We start from the raw sequence: 23,938 nt of genomic DNA, 5'->3' as shown, positions 1-23,938 counted from the left end.
TCTTTCATGAAATCTCAGCTTTTGTTTTCCAAGCAAAGCCTTGTTTTGCAGGCACCCTTGAATGTGTTTGTTATCGGGAGCACGGAAATGTAAATACAATGGTGCTTGGGCTGCAGCAGCTCCTCCCTTCCTCCCCCTGCCTTCCTGCATGCACTTGGGGAGGGGGGAGCTGTTCTTGTGCATTAATTCATTCAGAAAGGACTGTTCTTGCCCCTGCTGCCACCTCATCAGATTTCAGAGACGGACAATTCTCTCCTTGAGAGCAAGAACTCACACAAGGCCTCGTGCTGTGGCTGCTCTTGGCATTCCCCCAAGCTCCTGCCTACCAGCACATCCCATTTTTAACTAGATAAGCCACACAGGCACTGTTCTGCTTGAACTGAGACTGCATTCTTCTCCTTGCAACATTTGAGCTCATTTCCTAGAAGAAGAACTAAAAAAACTGAGGCCTTCACCAGCCTGAGTCTCAGGGCCTTAAGTTTGCAGCTGCTTTGGAGAGCTTTGCCCAAGTGAGGCTGTGCTGGATGTGCTTGGTCACTGGGAGCTAATGTTGGTTGATCTCTCAGTCAGCAGGAATTTTGTCATTAAAACCAGGTCAGGACAGCAGAAAGGCTCCAATGTAGAATTTGTTCTTTGCCCTCAGCCGGGAGGAATTGGGCTCAGCTGTTGGATGTGAGCAGCACTTGGCCTCACTCTGTGCCTGTCATCTGCTTTTTTTACTGACTCTGTCATGGACTTTGTGTGGCAGGAACAGCTTTCTGGGCACTCTTTCCTCCCCTCAGTCACCAGGCCTTTCCTGCCCAAGGTGCCACAGTAAATCGTGATGTGTCTGTGGCACCTGGGCTGGCCCTGCTCCCTGCCCAGGAGCTCAGGGCTGCTCCTCTGGCCCTGGGCCAGCTGTGGGGCTGAAGCAGCTCAGGAAAAATCCCCGGGATCCTCTCTAAGAATAAACATCACATGAGAGCAGGAGTATCCCCCTGCCTGGGCAGAATTAAGTGTCCTGCTGGGAGGCAATAACAGCAGCAGCTTAAGGGCTGGGCTGGCATCCCCTTGTTATCATCTTATTGCAGGGGTTCCATGCTGCTGTCTCCTTGTCACAAAGGTTCCATACCTTCTTGGTGTTTCTCATGGCCAGCTCTCAGAGCACTGACTCTTCCTTTTTCCCAAAGCAGGCAACTGACTCCAGCTCCCTTCTCAAGGCCACCCCACTCCTTTATAGCACTCTTTTTTCTTGTTGCTTACAGCTGTGGCCTGGTAAAGGCATGCCTGCTCCTAATCTTTGATAATTGGCCCAGCTGCAGCTCCTTAGGGGTAAGGTTACTTTCTACACTATCTTAATTTTCTTACATTCTATCCCCCTGCACCCCTGGCTTCAGGGATGAGCTGCAGGGCCGCAGGCAGGAGGAGCTGGCCTGCACCTGCAGCTCTCCTTGCTTCCAGAGCTGCTGGGTCCATCATTCAGCAACCTCTGGGTCCCTTTTGAGGGAGGTGGGGATGCACCTGCTGAAATGTGGTCCAGCAGAGCTCCCTCTGGATGCAATGCTGCGGGATGTGCCACTGAACACTTCCCTGGAGCTGTGGCTTTGGCCCTGCCCTGGGCAGCACAGGAGCTGCAGAGCTGCTGGAGTGTAGGAGCAAAGGGGGATAGGAAAGTGAGGATGGACAGAGACAAGAGATCTCTGAAGCCAGGTCAGGAATTTGAGGTTTATTGCAAAGGGCCTGGGTGCAGGGCCCTGCTGGGATTTGGGGTTTATTGCAAAGGGCCTGGGTGCAGGGCCCTGCTGGCATTTGGGGTTTATTGCACAGGGCCTGGGTGCAGGGCCCTGCTGGGATTTGGGGTTTATTGCAAAGGGCTTGGGTGCAGGGCCCTGCTGGGATTTGGGGTTCATTGCAAAGGGCCTGGGTGCAGGGCCCTGCTGGGATTTGGGGTTATTGCACAGGGCCTGGGTGCAGGGCCCTGCTGGGATTTGGGGTTATTGCACAGGGCCTGGGTGCAGGGCCCTGCTGGGATTTGGGGTTATTGCACAGGGCCTGGGTGCAGGGCCCTGCTGGGATTTGGGGTTATTGCACAGGGCCTGGGTGCAGGGCCCTGCTGGGATTTGGGGTTATTGCAAAGGGCCTGGGTGCAGGGCCCTGCTGGGATTTGGGGTTATTGCACAGGGCCTGGGTGCAGGGCCCTGCTGGGATTTGGGGTTATTGCACAGGGCCTGGGTGCAGGGCCCTGCTGGGATTTGGGGTTATTGCACAGGGCCTGGGTGCAGGGCCCTGCTGGGATTTGGGGTTATTGCAAAGGGCCTGGGTGCAGGGCCCTGCTGGGATTTGGGGTTATTGCACAGGGCCTGGGTGCAGGGCCCTGCTGGGATTTGGGGTTATTGCAAAGGGCCTGGGTGCAGGGCCCTGCTGGGATTTGGGGTTATTGCACAGGGCCTGGGTGCAGGGCCCTGCTGGGATTTGGGGTTATTGCACAGGGCCTGGGTGCAGGGCCCTGCTGGGAGCTGCCAGGCACAGCTCAGAGCAGGCCTGAGAGAAGAGAGGGGAGAGAGGGTGAGAGAGGATGAGAGGGTGAGAGAGTAAAAGGGGTAAGAGTGTAAAAGGCAAGAGCTAAGAAACAAGAGAGTGACATTCCCGTTCCAATACAGTAAATCATCTTCTGTGCTGAATATTCTGATTCTCACTAACCAATCCAGTACAAGATACAAATCCTACAGCATTTCCATACAGCCTATAAGAATCATTACATCACCACGCTGTGTTACGTTTTAAACCCTAAAAACTCCTCTTTGGGCTCTTTCTGCCAAGCTGTAGGGTCTGCTCTGCCCCTTGGAGCTGTCTGCAAGCAGAGGGTGTTGTTCCATCCGAAGGGGATTAAAAACTTGGTATCATCTGGACTGGATTTAGTGCTTAGGGAAACTACCACTAAAATGGTTGAGGAATGTACAGTCTTAAGGTTCTTTATAATCACTTTGTTCAATTAACTTTAGAAATGTGCTTTATTTTCATTTTTTCTACCTATACTCATCCTCTGTTCATCTACATAACTAAAAGTTGTGGTAAATCTCCTTTAATCACTTTGTACTACAACACTACAGAAAATAGAGTAGATGAGGAAGAAGGAGAAACACCTCAGGGCACCACTTTGTCCTCCATCTTAACTCCATACTAAAATATACTAAAACACCCTAAAACCTAAATTTCTCACCTCAGTCATACACTACAATAGATAATCTCTATTATCTATCTCACACTATTGTAATTTCTAGTTTATCTAGAAATCCTAGAAGCCTTCTCCCCAAGTGAGAGTCAAAGGCAGTGTTTTCCTGGGGGTCAGGGTCCCCCAGAGCAATCAGAGGCATGAATATCCCCCTTACCCTGAGTTCCCACAGGCTCCTACCTTGGTTTAAAAGGATTTCAGAGTTTTGCCTTTCTCACCTGTGTGTGGGCACAAACATCCCTACTTAGGAGTAATTCCTGTTAATGTGGAATGTGGTTAATCCCCATTGCATCAGTTGTGGAGCTGCCCCAAGATGAACACAATCCATGCATGGAATTGCCAAAAGTGGTGCAAAAAGTCCTTTCTGAGCATGTTCTAGTGGCACAGCAGTGTGTGAAGGCTGGCTGGGATATCCCAAACAGGATACCCTGTGCACAGCAGGGTAAGAACAGGGATATCCCAGAGCAGTCAGGAACAGGCTCCACAGCTTGGAGCCTTCCAGCTGTATTCTGCTCCCACCCGAAATGTGTTTAGGGATTTTAATTCTCCATGAATTTCTGAGCGCCTGAGTGGCCTCCCCAGAAAAGGAGGGAGTTTGGTTCCTGGCCTGAAAATCCCTATGGATGGAGTGGGGAGGTGCTTGTGTGTGGTTCCCTGGCACATCCCCATGGTGCAGGAGCAGGTCCCCAGCAGGGCCACAGAGCCAGGCACTAACAGAGCATTTGCTCTGCCCTGTCAGAGCCTCCCCACAGCTTTGTTGTGGTTCCCAAAGGGCAGCCCCTGCCCTCTGCAGCAGCCCAGTGTGTCCCTGTCCCATTTCCAGGTTCTCTTGGGCAGATTTTGTCTGTTTTCTGGGAGCTTGCAAAGCCACACTCCTCAGAGCCCTTACAGTCCCTCACTTGCTGTAGCCAAAGTCTTTCAGAATTTGCAGATAGCTAAAACTCATTCCTTGGTATAGAGACACTTAAGTTTAATCTTCTAAAGCCTTTTAACCTTCCAATAGTGTTTAAAGCTTTAAAATACTGTTTTCTCGTGAGAAATCCCCTTGAAAAAAGCATTGCCAGGTTTCCTGCTCTACTCCTCTGGAGCACCAAGCTGGTGCTGAGTTGCCATGAATGAAAATAATTCTGCACTCAACTTTCTCATGTGGAAGCTTCCAGTCCTGTGTCCTGATGGGCAGGTTCTGGTGCTCTGTAATTAAACTGTCAGGAGAAGGGCTTATTTTAATTAAAAGTGAAGCAGCTGCTCTGGTACAGTCACTGACACAACTGGAGCTGTTCTGTGCAGGGAAAGGAGCTGAGCCTGTGAGGAGTGGCTGGAAGCAGAGGTGGTGTCCAGCCTGTGCCTGATCCCCAGAATTAATTCAGAATTTGTCCTCTCTGACCTTGCTTCCCCTCCTACACTCTCAGATGTGTCTATACACATATTTATATATTATTATATATACAGAAGGCAGAACTGGGAGTTGATGAAGGCACTGAGGGCCTGCACAGTGGTACTCAAACTGTAATTAGGTCAGTCTAAACCTCTAAATTTCTTTCTCACAGCATGACTTGAAGTCATTCTCATCTCTGGGTTTGTCCTTCCAGTGTTGGTGCTGTACAGTTTTCATCCCATCTTAGAAATGAACACCCAAATTCTCACGTGGGAACAAAATCCATTATTCTGGGAGAAACGTCTGTAAGACAAACGTGGAATAGGATGAATTCAGAGGGGCTGAGTGAAGTTTTGTGGTGGAACTTGTCCTGTTTGTGGTGCCCAGGCTGTGGCAGTGAGGTGGAGAGGCAGGAAGGGGAAGGAGGAGGTGAAGATGGGAGCTGTGTGCGATGCCCTCTGTGCCAGGGTGGGATCTCTGTGGCACAGCCAGGCTGCCCCGGTGCCGTGGGTTTGCCCTGGGGGCGAGGTGGGCTCCAGCTCCTCCCTGGCCCGGAGCTATTAAAGGAAAGCAGCTGACAGAGCAGCTGCTGGGGCTGGGCCCGGCCCAGCATCCTGCAGAGAAAGTGCTTTGCAAACAGCCCTTTCCTCCCCTGCCCCCCCTTGTCCTGCCCCGTGCCAGGAGAGCCGGGAGCCTCTTCCCCCCTGATTGATGAAACTCTCCTTTTTTGGTGCTGCCTCTCTGGGCAAGCAGCACAAGAAATTCCCTCTGCTGCGAGGCCTGAGGCCTGCAGGGCTCTGGGGGCTGCATTTTACAGCTCCTCACTTGGCAGCTAAAACTTCCAGGTCTGGGCAGAAGGTGGGCAGAATCTGGTTTTTTTTTTCCTTAGATAAATATTTGGTTTTTGGAGTCCTTTTTAGGGCTCTTGCTTCAGTGCTGCTAGGCCTGTGCAGAGATCTACACTTGAAAGTCCCTCACAGTTATTATCTATGAACTCATCTTCCATGTGGCCTTTTTGAAGGCCAGCCAAGAGCATTAATCCCCACCTTCTAGAGTCCCTAATCCCTGCTGGGGCTTAGGGGAAAGTTATTCTTGTCCTCCCAGTGAAGCTGCTCTGGCAGAGCACCTCTCTCTGTAACTTAAGGCAAGTTTATTAATGTGACTTTTTATCAGCTTGGAAAGGGGACAGCTCAGGATGGAGCAATCCAGCTTGGACACTCTTACCCCATCCTGCTGAGTGCTGGATGGCCCTGACATTGCCCAAAGGGAGGGAATTTCAGGAGGGTGCTGTGCTCTTATCTCAGCCATAATTACCCATTGTAAGGGCTCTTTGCAGGCACCAGTGCCACAGATCTTTTGTGGGAATGGGTGCAGCTGGAGGGGACTCTGGGTGCTGGGGTGATTCTTTGCAGTTGTATCTCTCTTCTCTGCTCAGCCTGACATTCCTACAGCCTCCCAGCTCTGCTTTTCATCCACTTGTGGCTGTGCTGGCCTCCAGCCCTCTCCCTGTGTGAGCCTCTCCCTTCCCACCATCCCTCCTTCTCCAGGGCTGCTCCAGGAGGGATTCCTTCATGTTCTCCTGCCGGGGATTCAGACAGGAGGGCAGCTGGAGCAATTTTGCCTTACTGTTGTCAGTGTGGTGGCTTTGGGCAGCCCTGGTGGTCAGTGTGGGGTCACTGGAGGGTTTGGGAGGTGGCTCAGGGCCCTGTCTGGGGCTGAGGAGCTGAGCTGCCTCTCTGGTGCTGCCTCTCTGTGCTGCCTTCCTTCCACAGGGAAGTTGCAAAACCCCCCTCAGGCTTTTGGGCGAGTGCAGAGCAATTGCAGGAGTTGCAATTCCCAGGAATGTGGCAGGGCTGCTCTCCTGGGTGTCTGGAGTTCTCTGTCTGGGTTCTTGGGCACAGTGTGGCTCCCCAGAGCCTGAGAGCAGCAGGAGTTGCTGTGGAGTGCCCTGATAACACAGCCTGGTTCTGCAATCTCCTCACCTGGGCACAGGGGAGGCTGGAACGGGGCCAGGAGGGAACTGATGGAAATCCTGCAGGTGAGAGCCTGAAATGAGAGTTTGCAGAGCTCTCAGTGCAGCTGAATGAGATCCAGCAGGGCATCTGTGCCATGGAAATGCTGAGCTCCAGGGGCCTGGCTGGGAGGGAGCTGCAGGTCCTGGCACAGGGTGCCCAGAGCAGCTGGGGCTGCCCCTGATCCCTGGCAGTGCCAAGGCCAGGCTGGACAGGGCTGGGAGCGCCTGGGGCAGTGGGACGTGTCCCTGCCATGGCAGGGGTGGCACTGCATGATCTCTAAGATCCCTCCAAGCCAAACCATCCAGTGATGGCATCCCATGGCACAGGTACCTGCACACACACCTCTCTGTGTGTGTGTGTGTGCATTCAGCCATGCTCAAACAGGAATTCTCCCCAGTTCTCTTGCATTTGGATATCCCTTCTGCCTTGATCTTTGGCAGAGATCTGACTCCAGATCATTACTTCTCTTTTGCATAAGTGCAGAATGTGGAGTTTATTTTTGAACTGCTTTTACTGGGTTGAAACTAATGTTAATCAGGGACATGTAATATTCATGTTGCCCACCACTGGAATTCCTCGAAGTCCTGGTATTTATTTCTCTGTTCCCTTTCCTCTGCTGACACCAGCCCTGGCCACAGTGATCCCTTTGTGTGGAGACTGGAACCTTCCATCACACCTGGCAGTGATGGCATGAGTCCTGTCCAGGCAGCTGTGCTGTGAGAGAGGGAAACTGGTGTAGATGAAACAGAGACAATACCAAGCAGCACACTCCATTTCCACAAGGCTTCAAACCCTTTTTATTACAGCATGCACGCTTTTATACAGTCTTACAAAACTTACAAAAGGGAGTTTACACTTCACTCATTGGTCAGGAGAGACAAACAAAGTGCTCAGTGGAACAGGCAGCTGCAGGTTTCTCTTGTTTATCCTTCTTTCCTTCTTGGTTTCTGTGTCAACCACCTTGGTAGGAAATTCTTTCAGGGGTAAATGTGGATCCTTTTTGGGGTAAACGTGGATCCTCTCTGGGGTAAAAATGGATCCTATCTGGGATAAACAAGGATCCTCTCTGGCTCACAGCAGTCACTGTAAAACCCCTTCCCCAGGAAATGTTCAGTGGACTGTAATGGGGTGTGCAGGGACTCCTCTCTGGAATCCCGGCTCTGTGGGGCTGTGCTGAGCTCTTTGGAGGGAATTCTTTGTGGGATGCACTGGCAGCAGGATGGGAAGGGGCAGAGGCAGAGGCTCTGGATGCTGGCAGGATTTGGCTGTGCCAGGATCACCAGTGAGCTGTGGGGTGAGATCCATTCCTGTGGAATCACAGCCAGGTAAAGGCTGGAGTGCTCCAGGTCCCTCAAGGAGCACTCTGTGAAATGCAGGACTTTGAGGAATTCCAGTAGCTGGTAACATGAATATTACATGTCCCTGATTAACATTATTTTCAAGTCAGTAAAAGCAGTTCTGGCTGGGGGACAGGCTCTGTTTGAGCAGTGCAGAGCCTGGAGCTCCTCTGAAGAGCTCACTGCAGAGCTGAGAGGCTCCTGGAGCATCCATTGGTCCATGGATGAGGCTGGGTTCCTTGGCAGCACCCTCCTGCAGCAGCCCTGTCACCCTGGGCTTGTTCCAGCTCTAAATGCGCATTGTCCTGTGGGGTTTGGTGGTGCCATGGTTCCTGCTGCACTCTTGCAGCTCCAGTGCAGTTTTTATGGGTGCTGGGAGCTTTTCCTTGCTGCAGTTCTGGAGTGTGTGATGTTCCTGGGATGCTCTCTGCAGTTTCACAGAATCCTTCACAGTCACAGACTCCCAACCTTTGACTGACACCCCCGTATCCACCAAAGCACAGCTGAACTCAAGCAGCCTTGAGTCATCCTGGCTGCCCTTCTGGTCCTGCACTTTCCTTAAAGCCCCTGCACTCTAAAGAAAAAATCTTTGTCTTTTTTGGTTGGATCAAATAGAGATAATTCCACTATGAATGGATATCCACATTTAAAAAGAGCAGGTGGGAGCTGCTGTAGTAAATGTGGGAAATGCTGGTCTGGCAGCCTTCAGGCCACCCTCAGCAGTGGCTTTGGAGCTGACAGTGAGCAGGAGCTCCACATATAGAGAGAGGAGCTTGTTTTACAACTTGCCTCTGGCTGGAGTGGGATTTGTGCCTGCTTCTCCTTGGAGACTTCAGCACTCCATGAAATTGAAGCTCTCCAAGCCACGAGTGGCTGCGAGGCAGGGAGAAAATAGAAATTTCCTCAAATCTCCAGAAACGGAGAGAATCTTTTTAACATTCCCAACGAGGCAGGGAGGCTGGAGTTGTCTGCTGCCAGGCTCTGCTAATTCATGTGGCATCTGAATAATTGATGGTGGGGAAGGCACAGCTCAGTGGCCTCATCAGTGCTTTCCTCAGGGAAATGGAGCTGATGAGAATGTTTCTGATCACGGAGCAGAAATCATCATTAAGGACAGGGATGCAGCAAATTGGGTTTATTTGCAGCACCAGTAACAGCAAAATCAATGCTTGAAACAGAGAAATGGCTCCAAATCCCTAAGGAATGACACGCTGCAGTTGATGGACATCTTGAGGAGCCTCAGATTTCCCTGTGGTGGGAGGCCCAGGTGGGAGAGGCTGTTCTGACCTGGGAGGTGGAAGGAGGAGATGCCAGACGTGCAGGGGGAAGTGGCTGGAGCAGACAGTGACAGGGGGAAGCAATCAGGGCTGGAGTTCTGCCTCGGCTTTGGGATCCTGCTGGGACTTCATTAAACCCATCTGAAGTGAGAACTGAAAACTTCCTGTTTATTGTCTGCTGCGTGGCCATCGAGGGGCTGTGGAAGTGCCCGAGATCTGTGTGAAGCCTCCAGAGCTGTTTCATGGTCACATCCTGGAGTCCCAGACTGGTTTGGGCTGGAAAGAACCTCAAAGCCCATCCAGTGCCACCCCTGCCATGGCAGGGACACCTTCATCGTCCCAGAGTGATCCAAGCCCTGTCCAGCCTGTGTTGTCCTTGTATTCCCTTGTGGAGGCAATAGCAGGAACTCTTTTCCCTTGTGCATTTCTGGTTTTTCTATAGCAATCTGGAGGCTCTGGGGCTGACTGAATTCATTCTGAGAAATTAAAGTGAGCCAGAAGGCTCAGGGAGTTTGTGCTGAGAAGGGAAACAACCCTACAAGTGCTTTGTCTGTTTAAGGAGTTCAGGCTAAAAATCATCAAATGCCCCAAACCTACTCCCCTCTGCACCCAAACCTGCTCCCTTTGTCCCCAAACCTGCTCCCTTTGTCCCCAAACCTGCTCTCTTTGTCCCCAAATCTGCCTCCTCTGCTCCTGCCTTGTCTCTTGTCCCTCACACAGGAGGGCAGCAGTCATTTAAGCCTATAAATAATAGTTGGAAAATCCCTTGCTGTATTTCTGGATGGTCTGCAGGAGGAGGTGACTCTGTGACTCTCCCTGAAATCCCCATTTGCTGGCTGTCCAAACGTGCACAGAAATCAGGAATATTTGATGTGCTGCCTCCCTGTGTGCCCTCCCAGGAGCTCTGGGGAAGCTGCCAGCTCACTCAGCAACACCTCCAAGCTGAAGTTTGGTTTGATTTTGCTGTGGAAATATCTGGAATCTCCTAATTAATCCTGCTTTGATGATGCCATCGGGTGCTTGGGCTGGTCCAGCAGGTCTGGAGATCCCAAAGAACTGGAGACCTTCCCTCTGCCAGGGGTGGTACCTGCACATCCTCCTTGGGGAATCATAATCATGCCTGAATATGGTTCTGGGATCCAGGTCACCCTTTCTGAACTGGTTTTTCCAGCACTGGAGCTGAGTGTGACTTTAAGTGTTGGGAAGATTTTATTAAAGATCTCTCAGCCTCTATCTCTGCCTCTTAAGAAGCTTCTGGTGATCTGAGGGATTTCCTGTGACTCCAGAAACAGCCACAAAGCAGAGCTCTTGCTGTGTTTCACTTTAAACCAATAAATAAGTGAATCCCATTGCTTTAGGCTGTGCCAAAATATAAGAAATGCCCAGATTGGGTCACAGAATTTTGTGCCCAGCCAGGGAATGTGAGGAACGTCGGCGGCCCAGGCGGTTGCTGTGTCCTCTGCCCTGGGAGAGGGATGCAGAAATCTTTCCATGGATTCCAGGGCTCTGAAGGAGGATGACTCTGCAGATCTCTGCTCTCCTGTTTCCTCAGCAGCCACGGCTCAGTGCTCCCAACACTCACAGCTAAGAAAAGCAGCCTGACTTACCCAGGAGAAATGGGAATGATGAGCTGTCCCTGCTCCTCCCAGCCAGGCATCTCATTTGGGATGGAATTTGGAGCTAATTTTGAAGGAGCAAGTGGGTCTGGTGGGATAATGGATGTGTGGACATCAGGGTCTCCTTCAAACCAGCAAAAGGGAGGAAGTGTTCCTTCCCTGCTCCTCCTGGATGGGAGCAGGCTTCTCTTCCCTCTCTGGCCAGGGGCTGGGTCCAGTTTGGAGCAGGATGGAGCCATGGAGGCACCTGGCAGGGCTCTGGGGCTGGAATGCTGTGTCACTGTCACTGCAGGGCTGTCTGTGAGGCCTCAGGTTCAGCTTTTATATTCTCAGATTCTGTGCTGCTTTAGTGTGTGGGTCTGGGCTTCACATCAGGGCATGGTGAGCTCTGTGCACAGAGCAGGGAGACAAAACAATTCCTGCCCCAGCTGGGCACCAAGGACAAATGATCCAAATCTCAGCCCAGGAGCACAAACACCGTGGGCTGGAGAGAGAAAAACAAGCAGGGTGGGACTGCCTGGGCTAAAGCTGGAATGGGACAATGAACTGCAAGGTGCAAATGGAGCAGAACTGATCCCAGGGAGAGACCCCGGGAGTGCTCGTGCATTTTGGGGCCATTTGGGTTCATCTTGGGTTCATTTGTGACCATTTTGGTTCATCTTGGGTTCATTTTGGGGCCATTTTGGTTCATCTTGGGTGCATCTGGCTGGGCTCTTGTGCTGCCCAAGGTGCAGCCATGGAGGAGATCCTTTCAATAAATCCTGCTTTATTCTTTAGCTCTGTGCAGCCTCTGCTCTAGGGCAGCCTCACAAGGCATCACCAGGTCCCTGGGCGAGCTCCTGTGGGAAAAGCAACCCCAGCATTGCCTGTGCCAGCAGTGCCAGGGAGGGCGGGCAGTGTCCCACGCTGGGTGCCATTGTGTTGGGACACTTGACAGCCTGTCAGGTTTGGGTTTTGGGGCAGCATCCCCGTGCCAGCTCTCCTCTTTCTCTGTCTTCAGACAAGAACACAGAATCTGGGTCAGCCTGATCATAACTTGAAATTCCGAGCCTGTGCGTGCCTGGAGGCAGGAACACAACAGAGCAGGCAGGGAAGCTGCAAAATGGAGGCACAAAGTTGAGGAAAGGAATTCTGCTCTTCCCTGCATGGGAAGCTCAGGCTGTGGCTCATGCAGGCTTTGGTTTGCCTCCTTTTCCAGAGGGTGGTGAGTGGGGTGGTGGCTCTGGGAACGTGTTCCAGGGGCTCACTTGAACTAAAACCTGGGTGAGGAAGTTGCTGAAGAGAAATTCTCGACAACCTGAGGAGTTGTTGATGCTCCTGATGCCTAAAAGTGTCCAAGGCCAGGCTGGACAGGGCTGGCAGCACCCTGGGACAGTGGAAGGTATCCCTGCCACGGCAGGGGTGGCACTGAATGGACTTTAATGTCCTTGCCAACCCAAACCAGTCTGGGACACTTCCAGGGATGGGGCAGCTGGCACTTAAAGCCAGTGAAGAGCTGGAACTCTTTGGAACAAGGCACCAGGATGGAGGGTAAGGGGTTAAAATAACCCCGCTGAATGGTTCAGATCAGCTGAGGAGAGCTGGATTTTATTTACCCCAACAAGCAGGTTACTCACTGAGTAAGTACACAGAGATTCTGAGCTGGAGAAGAGCAGATGGAGCAAACCCTGAGTGTAACAGATCAGCTGTGCCTGGAACAGGAGAGATCTAAACAACCCTCCTGTGTAAAAATAATGTGTGAGCTCAGAGAACAGGATGGGTTTGCTTTGGGGTGCTTTGAAGGTTTCCTGGAATGTGTGGCTGCAGGAAACCCCTTCTCCTTGCCCTGTCACTGTGGCAGGGCTGTTCCTGCTCCTTCCACGCCTTTCCCTGGAGCAAACTCCTCCCTTTGGTGCTGTCAGGGAGGGCTGGGCTGTCCTTGGAGGCTGTTCTGGGTACAAGCCTGCAGTCAGGTTGGTGTCACCCATGCTGATTTAACAGCCACGAGGACCTGGGCAGCTGAACCATGATTCACAATCCCTGAGGCTGGAAAAGCCCTCCCAGCCCCCTGAGTCCCAGCTGTGCCCCATCCCCACCCTGTCCCCAGCCCTGAGCACTCAGTGCCACCTCCAGGTGTTCCTGGGACCCCTCCAGGGATGGATGTCGCAGACATCTTTTCATTAAACATATTTTCTTAGGATTTTTCCTCCTGAGAAGCTGAGAGGCCTCAGGAACAAAATGTGAACATTGATTATCTGCTGCTGTGGAATGCAACAGGTGCATCTGGGATTGGCCCATCTTAGATGTTTATAATTAATGGCCAATTACAGCCCAGTTAGCTTGGACTTTTTGTCTAAGACACAAACTTTTATTATTCATTCTATTCTATTCTTAGCTTAGCTAGCCTTCTGAGATGAAACTTTTCTTTCTATTCTTTTCAGTATAGTTTTAATGTAATGTATATCATATAATAATAAATCAAGCCTCCTGAACATAGAGTCAACATTCTTGTCTCTTCCCTCACCTAAAAACCCCTGTGAACACGGTCACAGATGGGCACTCCCAACCTCCCTGGGCAGTTCAGTGCCTGACCCCCTTTCCATGGGGAATTTCAGTGCATTCTTAAACCTCTGCCTTCAGAAATCTCTGCCACTCCTCAGTTTTTCCCCTTCACCCCCAGGTTAATGCCAGAATTCCCCTTCCCTGTGCTCTGTTAGTGTGTGATTCCCAGAGCTGGGGAGGCAAGGACTGAGGTGCATCGTGCTGAGGATCCTGTCATGCTCCCCAGGCAGCTCTGATATGGATGGAAATGGGGTGGGAGCATCTGTGTCCCTGAGCTGCTCAACACATGGATGTGCTCCAGGATCTGCTCTGTACCCTTGGGCACAATCCCTGCAATATCCTCATTTTCCTCTTGCCTTAGACAGGGAATTGGGAATTTGTCTGTAAGAGCAGAGGGGGAAAAGGAGGAATTCCCAGGGTGGTGGCTGTCCTTGGAGCCCACCTGGGCTGAGGAGGGATCCCTGCAGTCTGTGCCAGTGCTCCTGCCTGTCTGGGACACCAGTGCTGTCTTTGAAATGGCTTTTCTTAGGTACACTGGTTTATTTTTATGCATCCTTCCTGCACTCCCTGTTTAGCTAAATATGGCCGAGGAAATGCCCTGCTGATAAGGCTGCATAGCCTCATTATTGTTTTTCCCCAGAAAGTAGATCAGTGTCCCAGTTCCTGTGCACACCTGAACTAGCAGCACTGGCAGTGCCACAAGCCCCACAAATCCCATTTATTTTATGGCAGCTCTTCCATGGAGTGCAGCCACTTCACATCCAGGGAACAGGCACAGGACAGGGGGAAACAGCTTCCAGCTGGGCCAGGGGAGTTCAGGCTGGATATTGGGGAAATTCCTTCCCCAAAAAGTCTGTCCAGCCCTGGCCCAGCTGCCCAGGGCAGTGCTGGAGTCCCCATTGGTGAAGGGATTTAAAATCCCTGTGGATGTGGCATTTGGGGACATGGTCGGGGTGGCCTTGGCAGTGCTGGGGAATGGCTGGGCTGGATGGACTCAGGGGACTTTTCCAGCCACTCTGTGCTCATGATGCAGCTTGCTGGGAAATGTAAATATTGCTTTAACTTCTGATGCTAAATGACATTTTCAGAAGATGATGATTAAATGTTCATCACTGCACATCGAGGCTCAGTGACCTAAAGCCATCAGTTCACTTGTGAGTTGAAAACAAAGGAGGATGTGCCTGAAAAATTGGTTTTGTCTGAGCCCCATTTGTTCCTTGGAGACTGCTCAGTGCAGGGATGAAACTTCTGGAAGTGCCTTCCCTGGTTGGTGCTTCCTGCAGGTGATGCATCCAGTTGTGTGCACATCTGGGTGATGGTTTGTCTTAAAATAGCCAGAAACTCTGAAAGAAACCTTTTTATAAGCCTTTTTCATTTAAATATAAAATGGTTTTTTTTTGACTGACCATAATTCATTCAAGTGTGACCCTGCACGGGGGGTGATGAGCTCCAAACTTTTCACCTCTGGATTTCCAAGCTGTGACTCAGGGCCTTTATCTGAACCACCAAGAACTGCAGTTGCTGCCTGAAGTGTGCTCTGCCTGCAAGCCTGACCTTTCATTGTCCAGAGAATGAAAAAGAAGAGCTTGCACTGAATTATTTTCCATAATAGACTTGCCTGGAAGGACAGAAACACCACTGTCAGTGGGACCCCATTGTTCCCCAGGAATGTGAGGCTGGAGCCTGTAGGTATGTGCTGGCCCTGCAGTGCTGACACAGAATTTCCTGGAGTTCAAGGAGTAGGAGCCTTTGTTTTTTGGGAACAAGAGGAGCTGTGTTCTGCCACCCCATGGAGGGCAGCAGGCCTGGGCTGCTGCTCTGTGGCCACTTGGGTCACCCTCCTGACCCAGCACAACAAGTGTCCCTTGTGTCCCTTGTGTCCCTTGTGTCCCTGTGGCTGCAGCTCTGTGGCAGCAGCTCCTGGTGCTCCTAAGGAGAGGCTGGAGCTGGGCTGGGAGAGCTGGGAGTGCTCACCTGGATATGGGAGATCCAGGGGCAGGAATGCTCACCTGGACAGGGGAAATGCAGGGGCAGGAATGCTCACCTGGATATGGGAGATCCAGGGGCAGGAATGCTCACCTGGACATGGGAGATCCAGGGGCAGGAATGCTCACCTGGACATGGGAAATGCAGGGGCAGGAATGCTCACCTGGATAAGGGAGATCCAGGGGCAGGAATGCTCACCTGGACAGGGGAAATGCAGGGGCAGGAATGCTCACCTGGATATGGGAGATCCAGGGGCAGGAATGTTCACCTGGACAAGGGAAATGCAGGGGCAGGAATGCTCACCTGGACATGGGAGATCCAGGGGCAGGAATGTTCACCTGGACAAGGGAAGTGCAGGGGCAGGAATGCTCACCTGGACAGGGGAAATGCAGGGGCAGGAATGCTCACCTGGACATGGGAAATGCAGGGGCAGGAATGCTCACCTGGACAGGGGAAATGCAGGGGCAGGAATGCTCACCTGGATAAGGGAGATCCAGGGGCAGGAATGCTCACCTGGATAAGGGAGATCCAGGGGCAGGAATGCTCACCTGGACAGGGGAGATCCAGGGGCAGGAATGCTCACCTGGACATGGGAGATCCAGGGGCAGGAATGTTCACCTGGACAGGGGAAATGCAGGGGCAGGAATGCTCACCTGGACAGGGGAAATGCAGGGGCAGGAATGCTCACCTGGACATGGGAGATCCAGGGGCAGGAATGCTCACCTGGACAAGGGAAATGCAGGGGCAGGAATGCTCACCTGGACATGGGAAATGCAGGGGCAGGAATGCTCACCTGGATAAGGGAGATCCAGGGGCAGGAATGCTCACCTGGACAGGGGAAATGCAGGGGCAGGAATGCTCACCTGGACATGGGAGATCCAGGGGCAGGAATGCTCACCTGGACAGGGGAAATGCAGGGCCAGGAATGCTCACCTGGATAAAGGAAATGCAGGGGCAGGAATGCTCACCTGGACATGGGAAATGCAGGGGCAGGAATGCTCACCTGGATAAGGGAGATCCAGGGGCAGGAATGCTCACCTGGACAGGGGAAATGCAGGAGCAGCTCAGAGCCCCTCCAGGATCTCCAGGAGAGCTGGAGAGGGACTGGGGACAAAACCTTTCTGTGCATTCCAGCCTTTCTGTTCCAAGGATGGCCTCAAAAAGCTGCAAAGTGAAAAAGTGAAGAATTGGTGATGGGTGTGTGTTGTGCCAACCAGAAGGCTGCAGATGAGTCAGTTCAGGTGCATTTTTTCAGCTTGGTGCCAGGAATAAATTGAACACAGAGATGCAAATCAGGGAGGGCTAACTGGTGATTATTTCTCCTCTGTTTCCAGTTCATAGCTGTGGATATAATGCCTACGTGTGCATTTTGCTGTATTTTTTTCATGTCAACATTATTAAAACGTCACTTTCCCTCCCAAATCCCAGGGCTGGAGGGGGTTTGCTGGGATTAGCAAGGTTTGCTGAGGACAGGGATGTGCTGCAGGACCCTCTGGGAGGGATCAGGAGCAGCACTGAAGTATATACATCAGAGATTATGTAAAATCCTAATCTCCATAGGGGAGCTGGGTGGAGTCAAGCCCAGCACTAAATTCCCTTGCGTCATTTGTGCTGCTCAGGGGTGTCATTAACTCCAGAACTGGGGTGACATTAACTCCAGATCTGGGGTGGCATTAACTCCAGATATGTGGTGACATTAGCTCCAGATCTGGGGTGACATTAACTCCAGATCTGGGGTGACATTAACTTTGGATCTGAGGTGGCATTAACTCCAGATATGGGGTGACATTAACTCCAGATCTGGGGTGGCATTAACTCCAGATCTGGGATGACATTAGCTCCAGATCTGGGATGACATTAGCTCCAGATCTGGGGTGGCATTAACTCCAGATCTGGGGTGGCATTAACTCCAGATCTGGGGTGGCATTAACTCCAGATATGGGGTGACATTAACTCCAGAACTGGGGTGGCATTAACTCCAGATATGGGGCAGGCCAGTGTCACACCACAGCCACCCTGGCCAGGTGCTGGGCATTATTTTTTACCTTTTTTATTCAAGGTTCTGATAAAAGACCCCATGAAATGTCACATCTATGAGCTAAACCTGCTTTAGATGATCCCAGTTTATTTCTGATCCTTTGTGGGGGGGTTTAGGAACATCTGGGAATTCCTGAGCACTGCACAAAGGTTTGGTGCACAGGGGATGTGCAGTGGCCAGAGATGTCTGATGGAATTCTCTCTGTCTCCCTGGCTGGGTTCCAGGGCAGTGTCACACCATGGCTACCCTGGCCAGGTGCTGGGTGGTGTTCTTTACCTTTTTTATTTAAGGTTCTGATAAAAGACCCCATAAATGTCATATCTATGAGATAAACCTGCTTTAGATGATCCCAGTTTATTTCTGATCCATTGTGGGAGTTTAGGAACATCTGGGAGTTACTGAACGCTGCAGAAACATTTAGTGTAAAGGCACAGGGGACATGGTGGGGTTTAGGAACATCTGGGAGTTCCTGAGCACTGCACAAAGGGTTGGTGTAATGGCACAGGGGTCATAGGGGGTTTAGGAACATCTGGGAGTTCCTGAGCCCTGCACAAAGGGTTGGTGTGCAGGCACAGGGGACATGGTGGGGTTTAGGAACATCTGGGAGTTCCTGAGCCCTGCACAAAGGGTTGGTGTGCAGGCACAGGGGACATGGTGGGGTTTAGGAACATCTGGGAGTTCCTGAGCCCTGCACAAAGGGTTGGTGTGCAGGCACAGGGGACATGGTGGGGTTTAGGAACATCTGGGAGTTCCTGAGCCCTGCACAAAGGGTTGGTGTGCAGGCACAGGGGACATGGTGGGGTTTAGGAACATCTGGGAGTTCCTGAGCCCTGCACAAAGGGTTGGTGTGCAGGCACAGGGGTCATGGTGGGGTTTAGGAACATCTGGGAGTTCCTGAGCCCTGCACAAAGGGTTGGTGTGCAGGCACAGGGGACATGGTGGGGTTTAGGAACATCTGGGAGTTCCTGAGCCCTGCACAAAGGGTTGGTGTGCAGGCACAGGGGTCATGGTGGGGTTTAGGAACATCTGGGAGTTCCTGAGCCCTGCACAAAGGCTTGGTGCACAGGCACAGGGGGTGTGCAGTGCCCAGACATGTCTGATGGCGTGCTCTCTCTCTCTCCCTCTCTCTCCCTGGCTGTTGCAGTGCTCAGGCATGGCTGACCTGGACCACTCCCTGAGCCTGGCCGACGCTCTGACGGAGCCGCCCCCGGACGTGGAGGAGGAGGTGAAGAGAGATTTCATCGCCACGCTGGAGGCTGAGAAGTTTGATGACGTGGTGGGGGAGACTGTGGACAAGACAGACTACGTGCCCCTGCTGGATGATGAGGAGCAGGCCAGGCCTGGCTCCCAGGAGCCCAAAAGCAAAGGCCACGTGGACGGCATTGCCGTGGAACGTAAGTGCCCCAAGTGTCCCCAAAGCTGCTGCTGCCACAGCTGGGACATCTGTGCTCGCTGTGACACTGCTGGGACAGGAGCTGCTCTGCTGCTGGCCTCAGTCTGACAGGCTTATGAGGTCAAGCCCTGTTTGCTGCTTTTTGCTCTGTGAAACAGCCTCTCCCTGCTGGCCACCCCCTTTAGGGAGAGGCTCTGCTTTACACTCATGTTTGGGGTTGGTGCTTTTGGGGCTCTCAGAGGAAGCACTGGCCAAATTCCACAAGCAGTGTCCCAAAACAGCAGAACTGTGCAAGGTGCCCCCACTCTGGGGCATGGCAGAGCCAAGCAGGAAAGGTGGATGATGAAGTGAAAGATGGGAATGTTCATCATCTCCCAAATGTTTGACAGCAGAATCCCATGGTTCTGGCCCAAGGTTTATTTACTTGGATTTCTTTGGCTGTGCTGGTTGTGTGCATGGCACAAAACATGCTGCTGCCTCTGCTGCTGCTGCTGCTGCTGCTGAGTGCTTTCCAGCCCAGCTGGTATTTAGAGTCATGGAGTCATTCAGGTTGGAAAAGATCTTGGAGATCATCAAACCCAGCACTGCCAGGGCCACCCCTGACCATGTCCCCAAGTGCCACATCCACATGGATGTCACATGCCTCCAGCAATGGGGACTCCACCATGCCCTGGGCAGCTGGGGCAGGGCTGGACAGACTTTTCCAGGAGGAATATTCTCAATATCCACCTGAACCTGTCCTTGAGGCCATTCCCTCTGCTCCTGTCCCTGTTCCCTGGAGCAGAGCCCGAACCCCTCCTGGCAGGAGCTGTGCAGAGCCACAAGGGCCCCCCTGAGCCCCCTTTGCTCCAGGCTGAGCCCCTGCCCATCTCCCTCAGGGATTCTGCAGCCCCTTCCCAACTCCATTCCTTTCCCTGGACACCCTCCAGCCCCTCAGGGTCTGTCCTGGACCTGGGGACCCCAGCACTGCCCCAGGAGTTTGAGGTGGAACATCACCAATTCATTTGTGTTAAGAGCTTTATCAAAAACTCTACAGGAAAAGATTTTTAAACAGATGCTTCCCTGTGTGAGATTTGGGGTCATGAAATGGGTTTCTTCCCCAGTGAACAATTTAAATTATTGCTCCCTTTCCTTGTGTGCTGTTGCCTCCCTGCCCAAGTGGGAATTGTCACTGGGACCAGCAGTGCCTTGATGATTTTATTTGTTTTGTGGCCTTGATCTGTGCTCAAGAAGAGGAAAACCTTTGGTAACCTGATGACTTCTTCAGAAGAAGTTTTCTTTTTTTGCTTTAATCCTTCTGCTCATCAGTGCTGAGGAAGGTGGGAGGTGATTCCTCAGAATGAACAGAACCTCCAGGACCACAGCATGGGGAGTTCTGCTCTGTTCAAGGCATTCATTTGCTTTGATTAGAAGTGCACTGGGTGCCTTGTAATACAGAAAATGTAACCTTGAATTTTCCATGCTGACACAGTTATTAAATGGCACCAAAGGAGCAGGAGGGATGGGCAGAGGGATTATTATAAAACTTGGAATTTGGGCAGTTCAGATGTGTATTATTTATTTCATTTCTATTTTAGCACTGCAGAAGCAGGGAAACATGAGGACTTGTTAACACCTTGTTTATGATTTGAGGGTATTTTAAAGCAATCCTTTGTTGTAGAAGCTGCAGATCCTGAACCATCTCAGCACAGGGTTTCTCAGTGCTAAAATCATGACACAATATTGGTGTAAAATACAAGGCCCTTAAGTGTGTCCTGCCATCTGTGGATCCCTGGACATTGCTATTGATACCTTGGGGTTTAGCTTTCTAGTTTTTAGGGCATCACTGTCCCAACTCATTATTCCACATAACTCCAGGCCATTATTCCAATGACTCGTTACTGGGGGTAACGAGCCCTTTTGGCTTTGCTCAGTAATTAAAACTCTGTGAGAGCTCAGGCACAAATACTGGGGGCAGAAGCAGAATTTCAGGAGCAATTCCTTCATGGAAAGGGTTATTCAATACTGGCAGGGGCTGCCCAGGGAGGTTGGCAGTGCCCATCCCTGGAGGTGTCCCAGGGTCCCTGGAGGTGGCACTGAGTGCTCAGGGCTGGGACAGGGTGGGCACTGGGCACAGCTGGGACTCAGGGGGCTGGGAGGGCTTTGCCAGCCTCAGGGATTCAGGGATTCTGGGCTCTCCTGGCTTTTCCAGCCCCTCTCTCCCCTCTCTGCAGCCCATCCTGGGCTGCTTGAGCAGAGCTCGTTTCCTCCTCCATGGCAAGGGGGGGATGCAGTTTGTTACCCTTGCTTTGGAGATTGGTTTTTCCCTTTTTTGGGAGAGCTGGAGAGCAGTCAGGAGCATGATCTAACCCTTTGGCAAGATGCAGACGAGACCCTGGTGAGGAGATGGAGGAGTTGTTGAGTGGAGCTGTTCAGCTTTCCCAGCCTGGACCGGCAGGGGAGGACTGAAGCCTAAAGCAGGGTCAGTAACCACAGGCCAGGCTCAGGATTTGGTCCTGGAATGTCTTCATTTCTCTGATCTGTTTTTCCTGAAGTGATGAGGGTACCTGGTGCAGCCCTGGCTGCTGAGAATTTCAGATTTTCTGTGTTGAAAGACCCTCAGGAGAAAACTGCATTGACCTGGGGTTGTGGAGAAAGCTTCCAAAATGGAATGACAGAACTGGGATTGTGGGTGTGGAGCTGGAATAGAAGTGTGTGATATCCAGGGAAAAACAGATACCTGTTTCTTCCATGAAGTTTATTTAAGATTTGTAACGGTTTAAAAAGGCAGTAAAGGGAATGAGTTTCATTTCTTGAGGCTCCAGAATAAATAAATGAGCTCTGGGTGAGGTTTACAGGGCCCTGAGGAGGTCTTGGTGTCGCAGTTCCATGTTTGAGTGTGACCCCAAGTTTCTGGGGCATAGCAGACAGAGTTCCATGTCCCTGGCTCCAGACAGCCTGGCTTTCCTGAGGGAGAGGAGCAGCCTGCAGAGCTCAGGCTCTGCAGCCTCCCCTCGTTCATTTATTTATGTTAAAAGGCACAAATGTGTTCTGACATCACGGCCTGTGCTCCTCAGATTGTCTTTTCCCAGTCAGAAGGGGTTTAATCCTCCGTCCTGTCAGGCTTTAGCTGCTCCAGCTCTGCTCCAGGGTTTTCTTTCACTTTTTTCCCTAAACCCAGGAGCCAGATTGGGAGAGTTTAATGTTGAGCTGGGCCCCAGCCTGGGCTGGGTGAGTACAGAGAGGGGAGAAGAGCAGGGACCTGTGATGAGCACTAAAAATCTGTCCTAGAACAAAGCTTTAATAATGTTAACTCCTAAAGTACCGGGAGAAATGGGTTTGCTCTTCCTCACACCTGGCTGGACGTGGTAATTTGGCAAATTCTGGGATAATCCCTTTTGACCTTGTGGGCCTTACATAACGCAAGGGCTGTGTGCTGCCTGCTTTCCTTGGCAATTCCAAGGCTCTCAGGGTGCTCTGGAGCTCCCAGGAAATCCTGGAGGCTGCAGCAGCACTTTCATTCAGGTGCTGATGTGGTGGGATGATGGGATTTCAGATGGGAGCGCATTCCAGGGAAAGGAAAACACTGGGGAGGGTTCATGATTTGCAGCAGAGCTCCTGGGGAGTTTCAGATGAGGTGAGGAGCAGGATTGTCTGTGCAGTGATGGTTCCTGGTGGGGAAGTGTGTTTCTGGTCAGGAATTGTGTTTCTGGTGTGGAATTGTGTTTCTGGTGTGGAATTGTGTTTCTGGTGTGGAATTGTGTTCCTGGTGTGGAATTGTGTTCCTGGTGAGGAATTGTGTTCCTGGTGGGGAATTGTGTTCCTGGTGGGGAATTGTGTTTCTGGTGTGGAATTGTGTTCCTGGTGTGGAATTGTGTTCCTGGTGGGGAATTGTGTTTCTGGTGTGGAATTGTGTTCCTGGTGGGGAATTGTGTTTCTGGTGTGGAATTGTGTTTCTGGTGTGGAATTGTGTTCCTGGTGGGGAATTGTGTTCCTGGTGGGGAATTGTGTTCCTGGTGTGGAATTGTGTTCCTGGTGGGGAATTGTGTTTCTGGTGTGGAATTGTGTTCCTGGTGGGGAATTGTGTTTCTGGTGTGGAATTGTGTTCCTGGTGTGGAATTGTGTTTCTGGTGTGGAATTGTGTTTCTGGTCAGGAATTGTGTTCCTGGTGAGGAATTGTGTCCCAGGTGGGGAATTGTGTTCCTGGTGAGGAATTGTGTTCCTGGTCAGGAATTGTGTTCCTGGTGGGGAATTGTGTTCCTGGTCAGGAATTGTGTTCCTGGTGTGGAATTGTGTTCCTGGTGAGGAATTGTGTTTCTGGTCAGGAATTGTGTTCCTGGTCAGGAATTGTGTTCCTGATGAGGAATTGTGTTCCTGGTGTGGAATTGTGTTCCTGGTGGGGAATTGTGTTCCTGATGAGGAATTGTGTCCCTGATGAGGAATTGTGTTTCGGGTCAGGAATTGTGTTCCTGGTCAGGAATTGTGTTCCTGATGAGGAATTGTGTCTCTGGTGTGGAATTGTGTCTCTGGTGTGGAATTGTGTTCCTGGTCAGGAATTGTGTCCCTGGTGAGGAATTGTGTCCCTGGTCAGGAATTGTGTTCCTGGTGGGGAATTGTGTTTCTGGTGTGGAATTGTGTCCCTGGTCAGGAATTGTGTTCCTGGTGGGGTATTGTGTCCCTGGTGTGGAATTGTGTCCCTGGTCAGGAATTGTGTTCCTGGTCAGGAATTGTGTTCCTGGTCAGGAATTGTGTTTCTGGTGTGGAATTGTGTTCCTGGTGGGGAATTGTGTTTCTGGTGTGGAATTGTGTTTCTGGTCAGGAATTGTGTTCCTGGTGAGGAATTGTGTCCCAGGTGGGGAATTGTGTCCCAGGTGGGGAATTGTGTTCCTGGTGAGGAATTGTGTTCCTGGTCAGGAATTGTGTTTCTGGTCGGGAATTGTGTCCCTGGTGAGGAATTGTGTTCCTGGTGAGGAATTGTGTTCCTGGTGGGGAATTGTGTTTCTGGTGTGGAATTGTGTTCCTGGTCAGGAATTGTGTCCCTGATGAGGAATTGTGTCCCTGGTGGGGAATTGTGTTCCTGGTGAGGAATTGTGTTCCTGGTGGGGAATTGTGTTCCTGGTCAGGAATTGTGTTCCTGGTGAGGAATTGTGTTCCTGGTCAGGAATTGTGT

General features: G+C 51.5%; 1 protein-coding gene across 1 annotated transcript in view; it reads left to right on the top strand.

The window, feature by feature from the left end:
• The window catches only part of LOC128935226 (microtubule-associated protein 4-like), a 109,428-nt gene that overhangs the window by 33,922 nt on the left and 51,568 nt on the right, over nt 1-23,938 (top strand). Inside the window, exon 2 of the mRNA XM_054273373.1 lies at nt 18,541-18,790. Within this exon, the coding sequence (XP_054129348.1) occupies nt 18,550-18,790 (241 nt within the window). The 5' untranslated portion in view covers nt 18,541-18,549. The remainder of the gene's footprint in view (nt 1-18,540; nt 18,791-23,938) is intronic.

This window comes from Melozone crissalis, unplaced genomic scaffold (genome assembly GCF_028551555.1).
Source record: "Melozone crissalis strain CALT ecotype California unplaced genomic scaffold, PUWL_Pcris_2 ptg000016l_1, whole genome shotgun sequence".
In the NCBI taxonomy this organism is placed as follows: Eukaryota; Metazoa; Chordata; class Aves; order Passeriformes; family Passerellidae; genus Melozone; species Melozone crissalis.
This window is presented reverse-complemented; position numbering and strand designations above follow the sequence as displayed.